Source organism: Eumetopias jubatus, unplaced genomic scaffold (genome assembly GCF_037043125.1).
Source record: "Eumetopias jubatus isolate StellerSeaLion01/CBP00866 unplaced genomic scaffold, mEumJub1_p1.0 scaffold_3, whole genome shotgun sequence".
Lineage (NCBI taxonomy): Eukaryota > Metazoa > Chordata > Mammalia > Carnivora > Otariidae > Eumetopias > Eumetopias jubatus.
In genome coordinates, this window is record NW_028274809.1 from 106,803,467 (window position 1) to 106,825,305 (window position 21,839).

At 39.1% G+C, this 21,839-nt stretch overlaps 1 protein-coding gene across 2 annotated transcripts in view; it reads left to right on the forward strand.

Annotated features, from left to right (window-relative positions):
* Positions 1-21,839, forward strand: part of CNTNAP5 (contactin associated protein family member 5) — an 855,278-nt gene that overhangs the window by 747,499 nt on the left and 85,940 nt on the right. For both annotated transcript variants that reach the window (XM_028101360.1, XM_028101361.1), the window contains exon 19: positions 6,024-6,248. In XM_028101360.1, coding sequence (XP_027957161.1) covers positions 6,024-6,248 — 225 coding nt within the window. The remainder of the gene's footprint in view (positions 1-6,023; positions 6,249-21,839) is intronic.

Here is a 21,839-nt window from a genome sequence, read left to right on the forward strand (position 1 = left end):
ATCTATCTTTGCAGGATTTTAAAGTTTATTTTATTGATGGGAAAAAAAATGTTTGTTGAGCAAATAATGTAAACAATATTTCAGGAGCAGCATTTAAACTATTAAAATAAAATGTTTTAATTACTTTGAAATACCATTTACGTTTAAACAATGATGGCAATTATACATAATTCTTGTCAATTCATTAAAACGCATTTCCCAAACACCTCTACCAAACAATGCTTTATTTAGTCCAATTTACTGTTGGAACTTAAAAACAATAGACAAAAGAAGAACACCCAGTGTTCTCACTGAAGGACTCTGTAATTTGAGCTCTTCATAATTTACACTGGCCTTCTCCACAGTTAGATTGAATTACTTGCTTATTATTGTTGAGAATCATTATACTCCTTGGGAGAAAATGAATGGTACAAATTTTAGGGCCAACAGTGTGTTGGGCCCTGCATGGAGTTTGACATAAAGTGGCCCCATCCCCGTAGGTGTTGACCATGGGCTAAGACAAGCCAAATGCCACTGGATTTTCACATTGGGGCAGGAATCTGAATAACTGCCCCTAAAAAAATTAAATGCCACCCTTAGTCTGGGCCCACACGACCAGAAGAAGCAAATACAGAATCAACACCATCAGGCCTTCTCACAAAGGTAAACTAGCATTGTTCTATAGGATCTATACCCAAGTCCTGTGTTGGAAAAAAAAAAAAAAAAAGAAGAAGAAGAAGAAGAAGAAGAACAGTGTGATTCTACGTTTCTCCAGGGACATTGCTTAGACATCTCATAGATCATATTGTTCTAAATTTAGCTTAATTTTTAATTGGCTTTTGTGTGTTTTTTTTCTGAAACAACTCTGATTAATTATCTTCTGTCCATATCATCATATCTTTTGGCAGCATAGGTTGAAATAGCCTCTGTGCTCTCTCCCCACTTTTTACTTCACTCTATAAGCAAAATAGACAAATACGTGCTTAGCCTTTTCAGCTTGCTTCATATTTCACAGTTCCAAACTTTCTCCTCTTTCTCATAAATCTAAGGAAATGATTCCCTTTATATGCAGTAGCTGCAAAGTATGTAGGATGAATCTTTTAACCAAGTCTTCTAGCCATGCCAGTTGCCTGGGGAACTGGAATGGAAATAAGAGCCACTAGCTAGGAGATGATCCTAAACAAGGGTGCTTTCGATTGGGGTAGTCTTCCATGTTAACTTCCCAGGGCATATGTATTTTAGGGGGTGTAATACTAGAAATATATGGGGTAGAATTACCAATGCCTGGGCCAGAACTATGATCCATTGACCTACTCTCTGTTTCTGATTGTAGTACAGAGTAATAATAATTGTGCAATTAAATAGTAATTATTGACCACAACATACATTTCTCATGGCCAACCTAGTGGGGAAGATATTAACATATTGAGAACATTGAAGTTCACAGAGGTTGAATGACTTGCTAATAAAGGTCAGGGCTGGAGACCCATCCAGCATCTTTTTGGTTTCTTTTTTCTCTTTAACATCCTAATTTCATTCAGTATAGGAATATAGTAATAGGATTCAGACACGTTTGTTTGTTTGTTTGTTTGTTTGTTTGTTTTTAATGTTTTGCGTGTGTCTCTTTTTCTTCCCTAAAATCCACTCTTTTAAATTATATAATGCCATGATTTTTAGCAATTCACAAAAGTTGCACAACCATCACTATTATCTAATTTCAGAATATTTTCATCACCCTAAAAGGGAATCTTACACATATTAGTAGCTACCCCTCCTTCACCTCTCCCTTCTGTGCCTGGAAAAACTGATTTACTTTCTGTCACTATGGATTTACCTATTCTGGATATTTCATATAAATGGAATCATACACTATGTGGCCTTTTAATGTCTAGTTTCTTTCACTTAGCATAATGTTTCAAAGGTTCATCCATGTTGTAGCACTTAACATTTCAATATTTTGTTCCTTTTTTTATTTCCAAAGAGTATCTTATTCCATTATGTGGATGCAGCACATTTTGTTTATATATTCATCAGTTGATGGACATTGGGATGTTTCCATTTCTTTGGCTATTATAAATAATGCTGCTATTGACATTCAGGTACATATTGTGTGGATTTAACTTTTTCTGTTCTCCTGGGTATATACCTAGAAGTGGGATTATTTGGTTCATATGGTAACTATATGTTTAACTTTTTGAGGATACTGGCAAACTGTTTTCAAAGTGGCTGTTCCATTTTACATTCTTACCAGCAAAGTGTAAGGATTCCAATTTCTCCACATCCTCACCAACACTTGTTATTATCCATCCTTTTGATAAAAGACATCTTATTGTGACTGTGTGAAATAGTATCTCATTGTGGTTTTGACTTGCATTTCACTAATGACTAATAACATTGGACATCTTTTCATGTTCTTATTGACTGTATACCTTCTTAGGCGAAATGTTTAAAGTGTTTGCCCATTTTTTGATTGGGTTATTTTTTCTTTTTATTGTATAGTTGTCGGAAATCTTTGCATATTTTGAATTCAATTCTCACATTAGATATATGCTTTGCAAGTATTTTCTCCTCTTTTCATTTTCTTGATAGTATCTTGTGAAGCACAAAAGTTTTAATTCTTATAACATCTGGTTCTTATTGTTTTCTTTTTGTTGCTTGTACTTTTGGTATTATATCTAACAAATCTGCCTCACTGAAGGTCACAAAGACTTATGCCCATGGTTTCTTCTAAGAGTTTTATAGTTTTGCTTTTACATTTAGTCTCTGATCCAGTTTGAGTTCATTTTGTAGATGGTGTGACATAGGGGTTCAGCATATTTAAGTATGCCTTACCAGTTGCCAAAAACCTCCCTTGAAAAGTTCTTTGATATTTACCTTCCTGCCAATGTGTATCACTTATTTTTTAACTTTTCTTTACAAAAAGACCCAATTCTTGGTGATAGCAGGGAGAAGAGTTTCAGAACCCTCATGCACCCATTATCTAGCTTCAACAATGATCAACTTATGACTATTTTTATTTCATCTATATACTCACATCTTGTCCTTTATTATTTTGAAGCAAGCTTCAAATATCACATCATTTCATCTATAAATATTACAATATGTATTGCTAAGAAATAAGAGCTTATTAAAAACACAGATCCACAAGACCATCATCATCAGAAAAATGAGTAATGTCTAATATTATGAAATATCCACTCAGCATTCAAATTGCCAATTGTTTCATTTATTTTTAGTTTGATGTTCTGCTAAATTAATTACACCTTGGCTGATTTCTAGGTAATCACTAGCGTACTCATTACCTTCGCTTATTCTAATTCTAAATTCTATCACTATTATTTAGACCAGCTATTGTCCATTGAGTTCCTACTATGTGTTTTGCTTCTACATAATGTCTTCCAGTCCTTCTACCTACTGCAAGATTGAATCCATCCCTACTTGTACATGAGCTGAGGTTGAGTGGGATCCTGTGAGAGTGTTAGAGAAGGGGCAGAGCCAAGTGTCAGTTCCCATCTGTCAGACTCCACAGCTGGCTCAGAGACACACTCTCTTCAGTGCCACATTATTTCTTAGCTGTTTCTTTTAGTTCATTCCACACTTTGTTCCTGGTCAGTGTGGAGTTCCTCTTTAAGGTCTGGTCAAGCTATTGTAGCCACAGAGACCTCCAGCTCTAGGAATCATTGTTTCTGTCACACACATCACACTCCAGACTACCTTCCATTGTGTTTTGTTTTGTTTTGTTTGATACGTGTCCTTTCTTTTCAGAACATAATCAGCATAATTCTTTCCACCAAGTAGGTGCTCAATAGATAATGCTAATATTTCTTCTGTGGCCTTGGAGTAGCATGATGGTCATAGATGATCACATCCAAATTAAGATTTTTCTTCTAATGGGCCCAGCGGTTTTGTGTATTCAGACAAATCACTCAGAGAGCTTAAATATGTTCAGGGAGCTTAAACTCTTTGATTATAAAATGTAAGAAACTTAGAGAATAATAGAATCCAGGTGTTTTGCTGAAGGAAGCTTTATGTTAAAATTGACGGTATCGAAATATTAAACATTAAAATACTTAAACATTAAGAATAATTAGAACTGGGGCTAAGGGAGAAAGGAAGACGGAAATTTGGTAGGATATTTCTAGTTTAAAAGTGCTTTGTATTTTAATTTCCTGTCCTAAGTATTAAGAAAAAATTGTGATATATATGCCCATATCTAATATGCTATTCATAACAGAATGCTCTGAACTACAGTTACATTTGAACACACTCACAACATCAAATAAAAGCCATTATTCTGTTAACTAGGAGATAGTAGCTCAAAATGCAGGCCAAATGTCCCTGAGGAAATTCACTCTAGGAAAGTGCTTGAATCAAGCTGATGATTAACCAGAATCCTCACTGTCACAAGTCTCTGCCGCATATCTTTGTAATCAGGAATACTAATGTAACCCGAATGATAAATGCAGAACACATTCTCTGAACCTTTAGTCAAAATGAACTGGTATTCCCAATCTGCTAAGCAATATGCATAAATATGCAACTTTAAATTTTTGGCACTCTTACAGGCTGTTACAGAATTTTCACAAAGGTAGAACAAATTTGCAATAGAATTAGGAAGGGAAAGCCAGGTTTGATTATGTTCTGGGTGCCACCAACTCAACCAGGGGATTTCATGGGGAATTAGGAAAATTCTACATCATTCCAGAAAAAGAAAAATCAATCATGCCAATATGGGTTCATGTTTATTGTGCTATCTTTATAGTAGGGGGTTGCTGTCAGATCCAAGCTATGTTGTACTATGAAGGAAACTTTCCTCCATGCCCTGATACTATATTACTGTATAGAGATAAAATTGAAGGAGAACTTAGAGCAGCCTGGATTGAAAGAAAAGAATATCTCACCATTTGGATGGATACTCAGTCAATAAACAGATACAGTCTGTGAAGGAAACTGTGATGCATTCAGATTAAAGTCTCTTCTAATATGAAGAGCCTACAAGATCCAACTATAGTGTCTATCTCTTATAAGTGTTCTACACACAATATCTCACTTAGCCACCCAGAAGTACTGTGGAGGTGTTATGTTTCCCATTTACCAGATGACAAAACAGTCTCCACGGGGGTTCACTAACTTACCTGGGACCACACAGCTAGTATGGTATTGAATGAGGCTTCAGATCCAGAACAGAAGCCAAATCCTGTGCTCGTTCCACCAAACTAAAAGGATAACAGTTGGAGTGAGCACATGATACAGGGAAGATGGCTGATTTGTACATTCCTGCTAATTGAATGTCATTGGTTTGTAGATGCTGCCTTTTTCCATGGTGGTGGCAGAACTCCATCCAATGTGTCATGCTATAGGAATTGTATCCCATAGGAAGGCCTATTTGTTCAAGTCTTTGCTGTCTTTGGAATTGAATACCAATTCCTAGGCACCCAAAAGAAAATGGAGTCTGGAGGTTAGATACCTATGCCTTTTCTACTAGTTCCATAGTTTCTCTCTTTTGTTTCCACAGATCCTAATATTTTACCCAACACCATGAGAATTACCACTGCTTCTCCCAGTGTCCTATTCTCAGTAATTTAGGACCCACTCATAATCCTCCTAACACACCAGAAAAACACAAGCTGGAACCGCTAGAATCTCAGTTTTGAAACTAAGAAGGTCCCAGTAAAGTTTATCTCTACTATGCTGGAGGCAGGGACAGTTTATCTTTGCTTCTTGAGAAATCAGCCTGGCACATGGTAGTTATACGGCAAATGTATGTTAAACTGAACAAAACTTCAGGATGCAAATCTCAGCTCTCTTTTTTTAGCTATGCAACCTTGTTCAAGGTGCTTAACCCCTGCAAGCCTCATATTTCTCATTTGTAAATAAGAGTAACGACTTCTGCCACTTCAAACTTATTGTGGGAAACATATTATATAATACAGGCAAAAACCTTCATGCTGTGCTTGATGCATAGCAAACAATAAACAGTTATTGCTGTCCTGAATAATCAACTAAATGTTGCAATGTGTGCATTCCCCTCTTTTATTTTTCAGAGGTTTCTGCTGTTTTTGAGGCTGGCACTTCAGTTACTTATATGTTTCAAGAACCCTACCCAGTGACCAAAAATATAAGCCTCTCATCCTCAGCAATTTACGCAGATGCAGCTCCATCCAAGGAAAATATTGCATTTAGCTTTGTGACAGCCCAGGCGCCCAGCCTCTTGCTCTACATCAATTCTTCTTCTCAGGATTACCTGGCTGTCCTGCTCTGCAAGAATGGTGAGTACTGACAGCATGAAGTCTGATGGAGTGTCACAGTAGGCTAGAGGGACAGTGCGTGCCCTCCAGAACACTGCATAATTTCAACCTAAATTTGGTCCCACCTGGGCAGCTTAATCCTGGACCTCCAGCCAAAGCCTCGATTTTACTTTAGCTTTATGACTTGCAATTGGTATTCAGGGCCAGAGTCAATTCATTGCTGAAGTCTTAAATGCATTGCCTTTAATTTGCCTCAACTGTGTAGCAGTAATTCTTTATTATTTATTCCGTGCTGGAATCCATTAAGTGTAAAAGAGACGATCATAAGCATATGTGAATTTCAGAAGGACACTCATCACATATATCGTGTCATATTTGCTGCAGTCTCCTTTACTGAGGGCTGTTAAAACAAGTAGCAAAAATGTAGGCTGTATTAATAAGAGTTAATTGCCTAGGTCTTGGAGAGAATTGGTGTATGTGAGTCATACCCCTATGCAATATGGGGCATGGTGCTGAGAATCAGACTTTGAAGAGAATGTGCACAAAATGGAACATACGAAGGTTAAAGGGGTACAGGAACTGGGTCCACTTCATGCAAGGGCTGTTGAAGGACACCAGTTCTGACAGCTGTTAGGAGAAATCAGGTTTTCTTCCCTCACTGTGTAATTCCACCTCACAATGAGGAGGACTGTTGGTCAAGGGCACTGTGAGATCAAAATCTTAAGGGATGGAACAACTATTAGAACAGACAAAGAGGGCAAAGATGTGGACATCCCTGTAGTCGGGTCTCAAAGAACAGGTTCCCTTGATCAAGAGTGTGTTCTTCCTCCTCTTGTAATTTGCCCTGGTACAATGAGAGGAGTCTGGGCTTTAGAACCATCCCCCAGGATGGACTGTGTTGGGGCAGAGAAGAAAGGAGGCTTGGAATATACAGCATACACTCTGCCTTCTCTAGACCTTAGGGCAGAGACTCCACAGAGACTCCAGGTATTTCTCTTGCTGTACTTTTTTTGGGGGGTGGTGGGTAGGGGATGGGTGTTGTTCTTCTTTGCTTCACCTTGCCCTCTGACTATGAAACTGAAAATAAAGAATGTTGTGTGGGCCTAACACAAGGATCAAACCTGGTGGGCATGTGAGTTGAATCAGGCCTGAAGTACATTAATAATAAGTGTCCCACAGACAATAACAGGACTCATTCATTCTAAGAGCAAATGCAAGGGAAGGAAAAAAGAGAGAGGATTCCTGGGGTAGTGACTAACCACTCCAAGACTATCTGATCTTGATGAGCCTGCAAAGAGAAAAGAACCACTATGGGTTATTAGACTTCTTATTTATCAGCAGACTTTTGTATGATTAGAACCATTATATTAACTTGTCATATCTTAAACTTTGCCCCCATAATGTCTCTGTGAGTTGGATAAGTCTGGCTGAGGACACTGAAGCATAGATTAACTGATTAACATAGGTCAGCCAGATAATTCATGACATGGTTGGGACCAAAGCCAGATCTCCTGATAATCAGCTTCACCATCTTTTCTCTAAGCTAGACCATTCTGCTATGATGTGGCTGGACTATAGTAAGATAGTTACAGAGCCCTGAGATGCAAGATTTTCCCCAAAGCATCTTTTAGGTGTGGTTCAATGGCACATTTTTACCAGCCAGGCTGTATCTATGGATACAGACAATGGCATAACAGGAATAACTCTCAATTTCATATACATACTACTCCATATACTCTCTCTCTCTCTCTCTACACACACACACACACACACACACACATTCTGGGCACTATTCTAATTAATGTGCACAGCGCTTAATTCTTACAACAATCCTGTGTGGTTTGTGGTATTAATCTCATAGCTCCAGAAACTAAGGCATACAGACACTAAATAACTTGCTTAAAATTTCACAAGCAAGTAAGTAAAAGAGTTAGAATTCAATCCTCCCTCCCTGACTCTGGTAGCATATTTTGTGTTCTTAACCATAGCTCTAAATGAAGAGTGTTATTTATTTTTTGAAACACAGGGTGTTTTAAATAACTTGAATTTATTTAATTGTGAAGGCATTCTTGAATTTTTCCTGATCTCCTATTTTCTTATACTCTAAAGCCTCACTTCCCTGAAAGTTCTACTTGACACCATAGTCATTTGCATTTTTTAAGCCCTGGCTAAGTGCAGGAAGCAAGGAGATACTTGTGTTTTGTTTGTTTGCTTGTTTGTTTTAAGCTTAGGTCTCAGGACCAGTATGAAAAATCAGACTTCACATCTGAGTCTATAACTCACAGGAGATGGGTGTCCAGGCAGTGTCTAGTCATGTAATGCCCCTTTCCTCACTCTGCCTCAGAGAACCACTTCCCCCATTGCTCTAAAGAACTCTTATCACACTGGACGGTGGTAGATGCCTTTCTGACTTAGGATCTTGGGCATTTCCTGCCATCTTATCCTACAGAGATGCAGTGGAGATAAACACTCATTCATTCATTCTTTCAATGACTCCCACCTGCACAGTATCAGGAACTATGGAGAGCAAAAAAAATAAACAGGATGCTGTGCTGTCTAAACATGATAAGGAAAAAGAGACTCAAAAATGGCCTTACAGGGGCGCCTGGGTGGCTCAGTCGTTAAGCTTCTGCCTTTGGGCTCAGGTCATGGTCCCAGGGTCCTGGGAGGGAGGCCTGCTTCTCCCCCTCCCACTCCCACTGTTTGTGTTCCCTCTCTTGCTGTGTCTCTCTCTGTCAAATAAATAAATAAAATCTTAAAAAAAAAAACTGCCTTACAGTTTTTGATGGGCAATCTAGATACATGAGGGAATCAGGTTGTACAGATTTCTCAAGCAATCTTACCAGAAGTTAGATTTTGTCTAACTTTGAGGATTAATCTCCTAGGAATTCAGGGGTTATAACAATAGGGCAAATGCTTTGAGCAAGAGTGCATTCCTTGTCATCAGAGGCCTTCAAACAGTTATTAAATAACAGTTTGTTGGAAAAAGTATAATAAGAATACTAGCGGTGGATAAGGGAGAAAAATAACCTCTGAGTTTCTTTCCAAGTCTGAGATTTTGTGATTCTCTATTCTTGTGTAGTCTTACATTTTTATTTCTTTCTGCTAGGAATGCATTTGTAGCCTTTGAAATGCTTCTTCAAGGAATTAAGAATTGGTATTGGTACAGCTTGTTCCCAGTATGCTCATGTTATTAAGCCACTGACCTAATTGCCAGTGAATAATATGGGGACCTTGATTCATGAGGCACTAAGAATATTTTTAATAAGACTTTGATAGACTTCAGGGAGAAATATTCCTCTGAAAATACTAATGGAAGTTAAAAATACCAACAGCTTGGAAAAAAAAAAAGTAGTAAGCATGGTAAAGGGTTAACTAGGGAAAGTCTTTCTCTGGAAGGATTTTCTAAGATTGATTCACACCTCTCTGAGATGAAGTTAAAAGTTTTCTGTTAGTACAGATTTCTTAACCTTTCTTTGATATAAGGCACCTCTGGGAATCTGGTGGAAATTTTGATGAGAGGATCACTCTTAAAAGGAGTCCTTTTTGTTCTCCCCAGGAGGAAGAAAATGCCCATGGCCATATCATACAAAATGGCTCCAATTTCAGCACTGTGGGTTAAGAAGCCAAGGGGTGGAGACAAGTGGATGAACTGCATAAATACTGAACAAAATCCTTGGCTTGCAAATCTATTTAATATCGGTATACAGGCCAGAGGAGAGAAGAGCAGTGGGACTCAAAGTCATTCTTCCAAGTCTCTCCCTGTCAGGGGTTTGGTTTGGCATGCTTGGAATTCCTCTTTGCCCTTTTCCATTTTTCTTGAAATTTCTCCAACTAGAGACTTATTCAGGTTAAGTCATTGCTGTCTTTTCAAATGAAAAACAGATCTTTTTTCCTAAAGGAAGAAAAGGGTTTCCATTTCTGGGATGGAAGATTAGAGAATGAAAAGGAGGCATTTGAGGTTAGAGAGTCCTTAGAAGAGTGAAGGTGGTTGTGGTCCCATAGGCTGGAGCATTGGACAGCAGGCAACTTCTCAGGGATATGGCAATTGGAGGAGAAGGGGTAGATGAAGGAGGAAAGTATCCAGAGAAGGCAATGAGAATATTCTAAAGGCAATGAGAGTATTCTTAAATTTCACATTTTATTGAGTGATGGCTCTGCCTTCTGCATGGTACTATGGAGTTCTTCAAACTTGTCATTTAACAAATATTTGCAGAGTATCTACCATGTGGCAGGCACTATTTCATGCATGGGAGAGACAGATTCAGACAGCATCCTGTTCTGCTTTTAAGGATCTAGTCTGGGCACAGAGACACAACAAAGAAGGACAACAATGTGTCAGAGACGTGGGATAGAGTCTGTTCCAGGTAGATTGAGGCAAAGAAGGAAAAGAGTAACTGATTCTTTCTGGGAGGGAGGGTCACAAAAGACTTCCTGGAGATAGTAAAGCTTGAGTTGGTCCATGAAAGATAAATCAGTGTTTTCCAGGCAGACATTAGATTTTTGTTTAATCAAATGAGAGGTTTCTTTGATTGTTCCTCATTTTCTCCACTTTATTTCCATTACATGTGAAATATACATGTTTTTCCAAATCAGTTCCCCTTTCTACTCTTTTATCATGTGTCCTTCTTGGCTCCTTGGTAGTAAAAACAACAACAAAAAAATCAAATTTAGAATATGTGCTAAATCTAAGGCCATCAATCTATGGTGAAATCATTTGGATACAAAACCCAAACAAGGCCCCTGGGTCACCTTCCTATGGTGGCTTTTCAGCTGCCCTCCAGCACTGAATGGTTCGTCTGACTTTGCGTCAGCATTTCCTTTTTACCGATCTTTTTTTTTTTTTTTTTTTAACATATACATTCATAAGGATGCACTGTCTGCATTTGTGATTGCGTACACCTTGGAGGGAATAATGATGAACCCAGACACTTTACATTTTGAACAGACTGACTCAAGGGAGACAGGGATAAGGAGGAATCCATAGAGGGAATGTCTTCAAAGTAAAAACTTCAACAGCTGCTAACCAGGGCTGGTTTGACCCTAGACTGCTCTCTGCCTTTGCCGCTTTCTTGCAGAAGACTTTTAAAGTGTAGTGCTGCCGCCTACCACTCCCTTCCTGACACCAGCATATACTTGAGTTCCTCAGAGCATCAGGAATCCTGATAAACAGGCTGAGAAAAGCAGGTCTCCGAAGGCATCACCATGACCACTTCCGTCTCTGGGTTTGTCAGGCAACACTTTGCTGCTATTGAACTTAAAATTCCCCAATGTATTTTGATATCTGCAGGGCTGATTTTGTTGGTGCATTTCCTCCATTTCTGGGCTTTCCAATAATCTCTTGCTGGGAGGAAATACCAGGTCCTGTTGTGCTTCTCACCTCCATTTCTGAATAATGTGGTCATGACACACCATGACCTTAGAGGGAGAACAAAAATATGGACAGGCACAAAATGCATCTCCAGTATCAGACAGTTAATCCACTGTGCCAAGGGGTGGGCCTGAGTGAAGAAATGAAGGTGTGGTGAATAAAACTGGATCCAGGTTGGGGCGCCTAAGTGGCTCAGTCAGTTAAGCACCTGGCTCTTGGTTTTGGCTCAGATCATGATCTCAGGGTTGTGAGATCAAACCCCTTGTCAGTCTCCATACTCAGTGTAGAGTCTGCTCAATATTCTCTCTCCCTCCCCCTCTATCCCTCTCCTGACTCCTGCACTCTCTCTCTCTCAAATAAATAAATAAAATATTAAAAAAATACTGGACCTAAGTCATCATTCTTGTTTTTCTTCTTTCTGTTTTCATGGATTTCTTACTTTGTGGTGTGCTCATAGGTCCCGGAAGATTGAGCCCCCCTAAAATCCATATGTTGAAGTGACTCCTAGTATTTTTAATTTTTTTTTTTTATTTATCCATTTGAGGGAGAGAGAGACAGAGACACACACAGAGAGAGAGAGAGAACACAAGAATTGGGGAAGGGGCAGAGGGAGAGAGAGAAGCAAACTCCCTACTGAGCCAGGAGCCAAAAGTGGGGCTTGAACCCAGGACCCTGGGAATATGACCTGAACTGAAGTCAGATGCTTAACTGACTGAGCCACACAAGCTTCTCTCCTAGTATTCAGAGTAAGAAGGAAGTTAAGGTTAATTTAGGTGATAAGGAGAGAGCACTAATCTGCTAGGGTTAGTGTCCTTAAAAGAGGAGACACCAGACTTTTCTCTCTGTTGCTGTCTGTCTCAGCCATGTAAGAACACAGTGAGAAGGTGGCCATCTGCAAACCAAGAGGAGAGTCCTCACCAGCAACTAGTTGGGCTGTCACCTTGACTTGCTAGCATCCAGAGCTGTGGGAAATAAATTTCTTTTGGTTGGTCTACCCAGTCTACAATATTTCGTTATAGCAGTTCGATTAGGCTAAGACAAAGATCAAATGAGATAATGTAAGAAGATGTGCTTCGTAGACTGTAAAGAACAAAACACACTATATTTTCTCATTGATAATAATAATATGAATTATCTGAATGCTTTGGTTGGCAGAGCATGAATGTGCACGTCACGATTCAGGATGATTGAGATTAAAATTTAATATAAAGAGGAGATTAAAATCACCCATTGTCTAGAGGCAGAGCATCTAATTGAGGGGACAATACCGTGAGGAAGGAGAAAGATGAGGCACAGGGTCCCCAACCTTCACGTCAGCAGCATTAGTTACATTAGGTATAGGCAGCAGCTTTTGATATACACAAGCATGAAAAAAAAAAAAACAAAATTTAAGAATGGTTTTCTCAAATACACTATGAACTAGATCTTCGGGGAACTAGTCTGATGTTTCTGAAGTAAAGACAGACAGACAGACAGAGACGCAAAATAACTGAAGAATAGGGTATGTGCAGGACTAAATAAGCTCTGCTCACGGTAGGGCCAGGCCTAGCAACGTATGACTGAGGAGATACAGTTAAACACTTGGGAGTGTTTAACACCTCAAGCCCTAGCCCCTCTGACTGTGGAGCTGGCTGGGCAGTAAGTGCCAGCATCAAGGAAACTAAAATGGGAAGAGCAGAGCTACTGAGTCAGTGCTCTAAGTCCCTGAGTGAAGAGCAATAATCAAAGAGTAGCATGGAATTAAGGGTAACAAAAATTACAAGTGGCACCTCAGTGGTTTAGTTGGTTAAGCATCTGACACTTGGTTTCAGCTCAGGTCATGATCTCAGGGTCGTGAAAACCTGCATAGGGTGCCTTGCTAGGCATGAAGACTGCTTAAGAGTCTCTCTTATTCTCCCTCTGCCCCTTCCCTGCCTCCCCCAGCTCACACTCTCTCTCTCTCTCAAAAAAATTACAAAATACAATTAACTCTATAAACATTTATTTAATACCTACTGTATTTATCTGCCAGGACTGCCATAACAAATTACCACAGACTAGGTGGCTTAATCCACAGAAATTTATTTTCTCACAGTTCTGAGGACTGGAAGTCTGATATCAATGTGCCAGCTGGGTTGGTATCCAGTGAGGGCTCTCCCACTGGGTTGCAGATGGCTCCTTTCTTACTGTGTGTTCACATGGCCATTCCTTAGTATGCATGTGCCTGAGAGAAAAAGAGCATGCTCTGGTTTCTCTTCTGAAATGGACACTCATCCTATTGAATCAGAGCCCCACCCTTATTTAACCACAATTACTTCCCTAGAGTCTCTGTTTCCAAATTCAGCCATACTGGGATTAGGGCTTCAACACATGAATTTGAGGGGGACACATATCAGTCCACAACACCTACTGTGTGCTAGATACTGTCCTATGTGCTCATAATAGAAGAACAAATATGGTATATAGTTGGCTCCAGGGAGAATCTTGAAGTTGGATTCCATATACAATTTTCATCTTTGTAAAGTCAGCATCTAGCAGAGTACTTAGCACAGAGTTGGCCTCAGTATTCTTGGATTGAATTATACCTAACAAGTGTCAGACACCCCTCAGAATCCATGAGAGGTCTTTCAAGAATGCCAGTGGACTGTATTGGGGGAGAGAGGGCAGTTCTTCTCAGTTTATCACAAAAGGATTTCTAGTGAATATGAGCATGAACATACATTATATTAATCAAATATTATTATTCTTTATTCTGGTCTTCCTGAGATTCTATTTAGTTACTTGTGATGTACTTTTTAGAGGCAAGGTTGTTTGGGCAGTGGTACTCTGTGGAGCTGACATTCTTTGATTACATTTTCCTAGGGCCTTCAGGGTCTTTGTACTTTCTCAGTTTAAAAAACTCTTAAGAAATTTTCCAAGAATTGAGCAACTGTATTTTGTTTTTGTTTTTGATTTTTTTTCCCCAGCAAGACTAGTTGCTTACAATTGTACTGTGAGAACCAAGAGAATTATTATCTGCTCTTATGCTTCATTGTTTGTAAAAAGAGAAAAGGCCTGCACTTGGTGACTTGGTTTCTTCATCTGTAAATTTGGGATAATTGCAATGGTCAAGGTTCGCACAGCACTGTTGTTGAAGATTAATAAGATCCTGTCTGTAAAGGTTTTGAAGGAACTCAGATGAAAGATGTGGGATAAATACAAAGAAGGGTTATTATAAAACAGAGCAAAACGCTGGCTGGTGACTGAGCCACCTTGATTTTTTTTTTTTTTTAAAGCTAGGGTTGGAGGGAATGGGGAACTGGATGGTTAGCTTTTGAACTAGAACTCTAATTAAGGGTTTAAGAAAGTCATTGAAATCTGTGTGGAAAAAGCTTTCCTAAGAGAAAAGACATGTTTTTATTCTTCTTAGAACACTGTTCTAAGATCATTTCTCTCTTTAGTCTAAGAAATCTGTAAATACTTACATCTTGAGATGTGAAACAGTCAGCAGAAAGCCCAAGCTCAGGGTTTATTTAGTTTTCTGTGCAGTTAATTACCTTTTGTGCAGCAAGTAGGCCTTGGATTATCATTATTTCTCCTCATTCAAAGTTATTGGAGATGTGTTTCCACTTTAATAAGTAGCTTATCCTCTCTAAGTTTAGCAATGAGGGCCCTGGACATCAAATTGCCTATTATAAAGCTGCAGTGGAGACATGGTGAGCAGGTGTTCAACCTTACGAGTCCAGTCTGAATTTCTAACACCATGCACTGGAGACCTTCCCAGCTCAAGAACACTTGATAGCAGCTAATACTTGCCAAGCACTTAATGTTAGCAGTTTTAGTTTTGCATTAGTTCATCTCATTCCCTCACAATGGCTGTGAAGTTAGTACCAACATTTCCCATTTTACAGGTGAAGAAACTTGGGCACAGAAAGGTTAAGTGACTTGTCCAAGAAGACACAGAATTGAAGCCATGAGGCTGAAAAGCAAAGCCCACTGATCTCTTTTTACCTTGTGAACTATTCTGCTCTGTTCTCTGACCTCTCATTGTTCCGTGTGCTACTCTCATGGAACCTGCCATTTTTCTCTCTGGTGTTTGGTTCAGCTTTCATTTGGGGTGTGTGCTGGGTCAGGAATGCCATATTCACTCCCTGTCGTCCTTCACAGTGCCTTGCTTCCAGAACTCTGTTTTAAAAGATGGGCCAGACAGAAAGGATGGGGCAAATATATAAGGAGGAATAAACCCCAATATTTAGAAATGCATCGCCAGTGGAAGAGGTGCACAATGAAGCACACAGGACTATCTAGTGGGAACAAACAAACAAGCAAACGAAGACAAACTAGTATTCCTGGTCGATGCTAAATTCTGTGATGCAAGTTGCAGAGTACAGCTAGAGCCCCCACTCTGAGACTAGACAGGTAAATTTGACAATCACTGTCAATTGAAAGTTTGAAGTGAAATTGCACATGGGGGAATGTAAAAGGGATTTTAATATTATTAATAGGGATCAACAGAATTTTTCTGGTTGAGAAAAATCTCGAGTAATAAATGCCTATCCTTACTTAAACATGAGAGATAAAGACACAAATTTATTGTTGTTTTTCTTTCTACACTCCTCCACAATGACATAAGGAAATTAAAAAAATTTAAAAAAATGGTAAGAACCCCAAAAGACCAAAAAAAAAAAAAGAAAAAACAAAACACACACACACAAATAAAAAACAGAACAGAGCTTAGGATGGGTAAGAAATATGAAAACATTTTTAAAAACTGAACATCAGATGGAGGAGGAAAGCTGGCTCAGTCCAAGTAACTAGGAAGGTATGCTAATGGGATGGTTTCATAGGAGACGCCCAGGCCTGAGCATTCTGTACACCATGGAGTCCGGGATGAGACATGAAGTCAGGGAAGGGAAAATGAAAAGATTTTGCAGAGAACTGTTGACCCTAAATCCCTTTTTTTCTTGTCTAGGAAGATAAGCAAGTTCTTTTTCACCTCTCTCCCAGAAGACCAGACATATTTAGTAGCATATAGAAATTGAACCAGAGTTTCCAAAGCTGAAGGCAAGATCTAGATACAGGACTAAAGAGAGAAATGATCTGGCATTCTGTGCACTGAGGCATGAGATTCCTGGCCTTAATTTTCCCTTCTTCCAAGAGCTCTTACAGTTAAGCTTTTCTTTCTTCATGCAGGGGATGTGAGAGTTTCCCACAGAACTGAACAACTCCATGAAAAATATATGTGATAACCAGAATTTTAGGGATGCCCCCATTGAAAAGAATAGTTTACTCATGTGGTCACCTAACAGTGAACCCCACCTGTTGACAAATTCTGTCCCTGCTCAAAGAATCATCAATCCAGTTTGTAGTGCTTCAGTCATAAGTGTGAACAGATGACGAGGACCATCAGATATTTCCATAAAACCTCCAAGATGAAAGAAAAAGATCAAAGCAGATAAATAAACACAGATTAGTGGAGAAAACAGGGATAATGCAAGAGACAGAAGAAACTAAAAATATAACATTTCAGTGATGTATGAGAATATATAAATCCATGAAACAAGAACATGATGGTTTAAAATAAAATTAGAAAACAATAAAAAATAACTCTTGGAAATGCAGTAGAGGAAATTGTTAAAAATCTGAAGTGTTGGAATATAACATTTGAGAAATCTCCCAGAGGGTTGAACAAAAATACCAAAATGTGGGCAATATGAAGACAAAAGAGAAAATTGGAGGGTAAAACATGATGTTCACTATCTAACTGGATTTATAAAAAGAGAATAGATGGGGAGAGAACATCAGTAAAGATGTACTGGAAAATACTTTATAGAATTAAAGAAATCAGATGTAAAACTTTGCTTCCTTCCCAACAAGAAGTCACACTCAAGGCAAACGCAGAACCCTAACTTTGTTAAGGACAGCATCAGGACTCAAACTAGCAAAGAACTCCTTAACAGAAACACTAGAAATTTGAAGATAATGGACAAGCATCTTCGTAATCCTAAGGGAGAATGGTTTTCAAACTGGAATGCTATGCTCAGTCAAATTATTAGTCATGTGTGAGGAAGGAATACAACCAATTTCATACATAAAAGGGTGGAGGTAGCTTGGGTGATTGTTTAAGACTCCATAAACACCTTGCTACTTGATATGCATACATTAGTTATCTAAGGTTGTATAAAAGATCACCCCAAAATTTAACACCTTTAAACAATAAAAATGTTTCCCTTTATACAGTTCTGTAAGAGGGATTGGCTTAGCTGGATGTTTCTGGCCCATGGTCTTTCATGAGATCACACCCCCTTGGCCTGGGTTGCAGTAGTCTGAAGGGACTGCCATAGTCTGAATGCCAATTACTTCCCAGCTCCATCATGTGGCTGTTGGAGGTTTCAGTCATTAGTTCTTTGACTTTTTCCACAGGGCTGCACAGACAGCATGTCATTCTGCTCCCCCAAGAGAAAATAGTGGAGGATGGCAGGTGAAAAAGAGAGAGACAGAAACAGAGAGAGGGAGTGAGAAATACACAAAAGAGAGTACCTAAGACAGAAATTGTAGTCTTTTTAGAACCTAAACTCAGCAGTGACACCTGGTACTGTGTGATGTGGGATGATATTACACAAGGTTATAATTACTAGGAGGCAGAGATCCATGGGGCCATGTTAGAGGCAGCCTGCCACAATGTGCTTCATCCAAAAAAAAAAAAAAAGAAGTATATGTAAAAGAATGATATGAGATTGAGGAAACAGATCACCCACCACAGAATAGGCAAGGTCATTTCAGGATAACAGGTAGACTGAAATCCTAGTGAGAAATTGGTCTGGGCCAGTGGATCTCAACTGGGCATGATTTTGCCTCCCCAGTGGACAGTTGCTAATATCTGGAGACATTCTTAGCTGTCAAGATGAGAAGTGATACTCTAATGTAGTGGATAGAAGCTAGGGATGCTCCTAAACATTTTAAGGACCCAGGACAGCCTCCCTTCTCACCCCCCACCGCCACACACAAAGAATTACCTGGCTCAGAATGTCAATACCTTTAAGGTTGAGAAAACCTGGTCTTGAATAAGGCATACTGACAGAGGACTTTTGGAGGGAAACTCTTAGAGAAAATATACAAGTGATAAATACCAGAAAAGTGTGATATTTACATCAGACACAACAATATGGACTTTGAAAACCAACCTAACCAAAATTGTAGATTACCTATATTAGAGGCATTGGGAGGATGGACCCATATGTGACTGGGTCCAAGAAAGGTAATTCCTCATCTGCCATTGTTGGAAGGCAAAATATAATATTTAAAATTAATAGATCAAGAAAAAGCAATATATTTAATAAAATAAAGTTGAAGGAAAATAACAAGAAAACTAATAAAACTAGAAGTCACTGCATAGGGAGAGGAGGGCCCAGAGTAGGAAGGTGTGGGACAGGGGTTGCTTTCTCTTGTTAAGTGTTGCTATACTATTTGACTATTGAACAGTATTATTTTCATAAACAATAGTTAAATGCTGAATAAATCCATTGTTTGAACATAAAGAAAGAAGTGTACAGTTTTGTTAATAGAAAACTAGTTCTCCCCACCAGTAAATGAATATAAGTACATATAAATACTAAGTACATATAAAAAATAAAGGATATTGGTTAAAGACACATTAGAGGATTATGTCTGCACAGTTGTATATATACCCCATTTCCCTGTTTTCAATTAGTGAAGTAAGTATAGTAATGAATGGATGAAAGAATAAATGAGTGAAATAATTTAATTGGAAATATTCAGGATAACAAATTATTCTACTTTCATAACCGTTAAGCACACTTTATTGAAATGGCACATGCCAAGACCACTAGGAAGCCATATCACTGACAGATATCTTTCAGGCCTTAACTTCCAAGGGTTTGCTTGAACACGTTATGCTACTTGTTACTTTCTCAACCTCCTGTGTGGATACCTCTTCCTCAGCCTGCCCTTTACACAGTGGCTTTCTTGGGGGCAGTCCTGGCATTTTTTGGAGCAAAGATCAACCTCACTGAAATATCATCCATTCTCCTAACTTCAATTAATGATTATGCAGCTCTTTGTGGCTTTAGGAAAATTGTCCCAACTGTTTGAGGGGGCAACTTTAATTGGCTGTCCCATAGATTCCTCAAGCTCCATGTGTCCCAAATTAACCTTAAAACTCCCAGCACACACATATGCATACACACACATGCAATACACCCATACACATGCACACACACATACGGGTGTGCACACACATGCAGGCACACCCGTGTGTGTACACACACACATGCAATACACCCATACGCATGCACACGCACATATGGGTGTGCACACACATGCAGGCACACCCATGTGTGTACATGCATACAGACAAGCACACACCCATATGCATGCACACACATATGAGTGTGCACACACACGCAGGCACACCCGTGTGTGTACACGCATACACACAAGATGCACCATATGCATGCACACGCAAATATGGGTGTACACACACACGCAGGCACACCCGTGCGTGTACACGCATACACACAAGCACACACCCATACACATGCACATGCACATATGAGTGTGCACACACACGCAGGCACACCCGTGCGTGTACACACATACACACAAGCACACACCCATACACATGCACACAGCTACATCGTCCCTTGCTTGAGTCTTTCCTTTTTCAAAGAAGTGTTCTATCCCAATCAGAGACATGCTTCACCCATATACCCCTCTTCCTTACCCCTCCAGAGTCCATCAGTCACCAAGTTTTATTCAACTCTCTTGCATCGCATTTTATCTAATTCCTCAGTCTCTTACATCTGTCACTTTTGTATACTCCCACTATGGTTATCTTTGCTCTGGCCACCCTAACCTCAGAATCAGATTACTGCAACAGTGCCCCAAAACTTCTCCCAGCCTCCAGGCCTGTGCCCTTTTAATTCATTCTTTATTCTGACCAGGGTGATCTTTTTAAAATTCAAATATATTCATGTCACTCATTTCTGATAGCTCCCACTGCCCTTGGGCTAATTTCCAAACTCGGCTCAACCCTAGGTTCTTGCTTTCCTGTGAAGTTTCAATTCTTATTATTCTCACACCCCTCTATACCCTCTCCCCATATTGAGTTATGTTCCCAGGGTTGAATGCACCATGCTGTTTCACCTCTGGGTCTTTGCACATTTTGTTACCTTTGCTTGAATCATATTTTCCTTTCCCACCTTCATCTCTTCTTTGTTGGCAAATTCTTATTTCCTCGAGTCTAAATTTAATGTCACTTCTGGGAAGCATTCTGATTCCCTCCCAAAAACTGTTAAGTGTCCTTCTACTGGGTTTCTGCAGCAGCCTGTTACTGAAATTGTCACAGTCTCTGTCTCTGTTAATTTGTTGGATCCACCACTATAACACTAATTCAAGGACACAGCACTGATCTAGCACCATTCAGGGACCCAGTGTCTACACATACCTTGTCACTACAGACAACATTTTCTAGTGAAATTGCTTGAGAGATTTTAATAAAAACAGGGAACATTTTTTTTTTTTGTTTAGCAAAAGAGTCTTTTCTAATGAAAAGAGCACATTCTAATGGTTCATCTTCAAAAGAGTTCACTGTCATATCTTTATGGTGCACTAAAGTGCAGCTAAGAATCAAGGAGAATAAATTAAATTGGATAACAACTTTACTTAAAAGCATGAAGCTAAAATGAGAGAAAAAACTTACAAAATAGCAAATCTTAAAAATGGATTACTCTTCTTTTCTTTCTAATTTTGATAGGGATTTTTCCTCTCAATGTACACAAAGGGTCTGAGGAAAGGTATCTTAAAAAAAGAGGCAGTTTGAAACAGATAAAATATGGCATTTAAAAATGGTAGAGGAAAAGCTGTGACCAAGTCATCAGCTTCATGATGGTACTACTGTTGGGTTTTAGTTGTTTGTGTTGCCATCCTTAGGTGGGGCCTCTAAAAGACAAACGAGATTAAAGATGAAATTCCTGATGCTTCAGATGAAAGCACAACAATAAAACTCAAAGAAACAGCACACATAAATCCCCGTTGAAGGTCCTGATTTCCAGCTCTCTGTAGCAATAACTAAGTAAGCCTGGGTGTCCTGTACCATAGGGCACCGACATTTGTCAAGCTTTCCAATAAATTGGCAATGAGAAACTAAATCCGTGCAAGGCAGGAGATAAATTAACACATAGCCAAAGTACTGGAGAAATAAGCACTAGTTTCATAGCTGAAATATTTTTTGATAAAGTAATAATCCCCCGTAATCTCTCTCT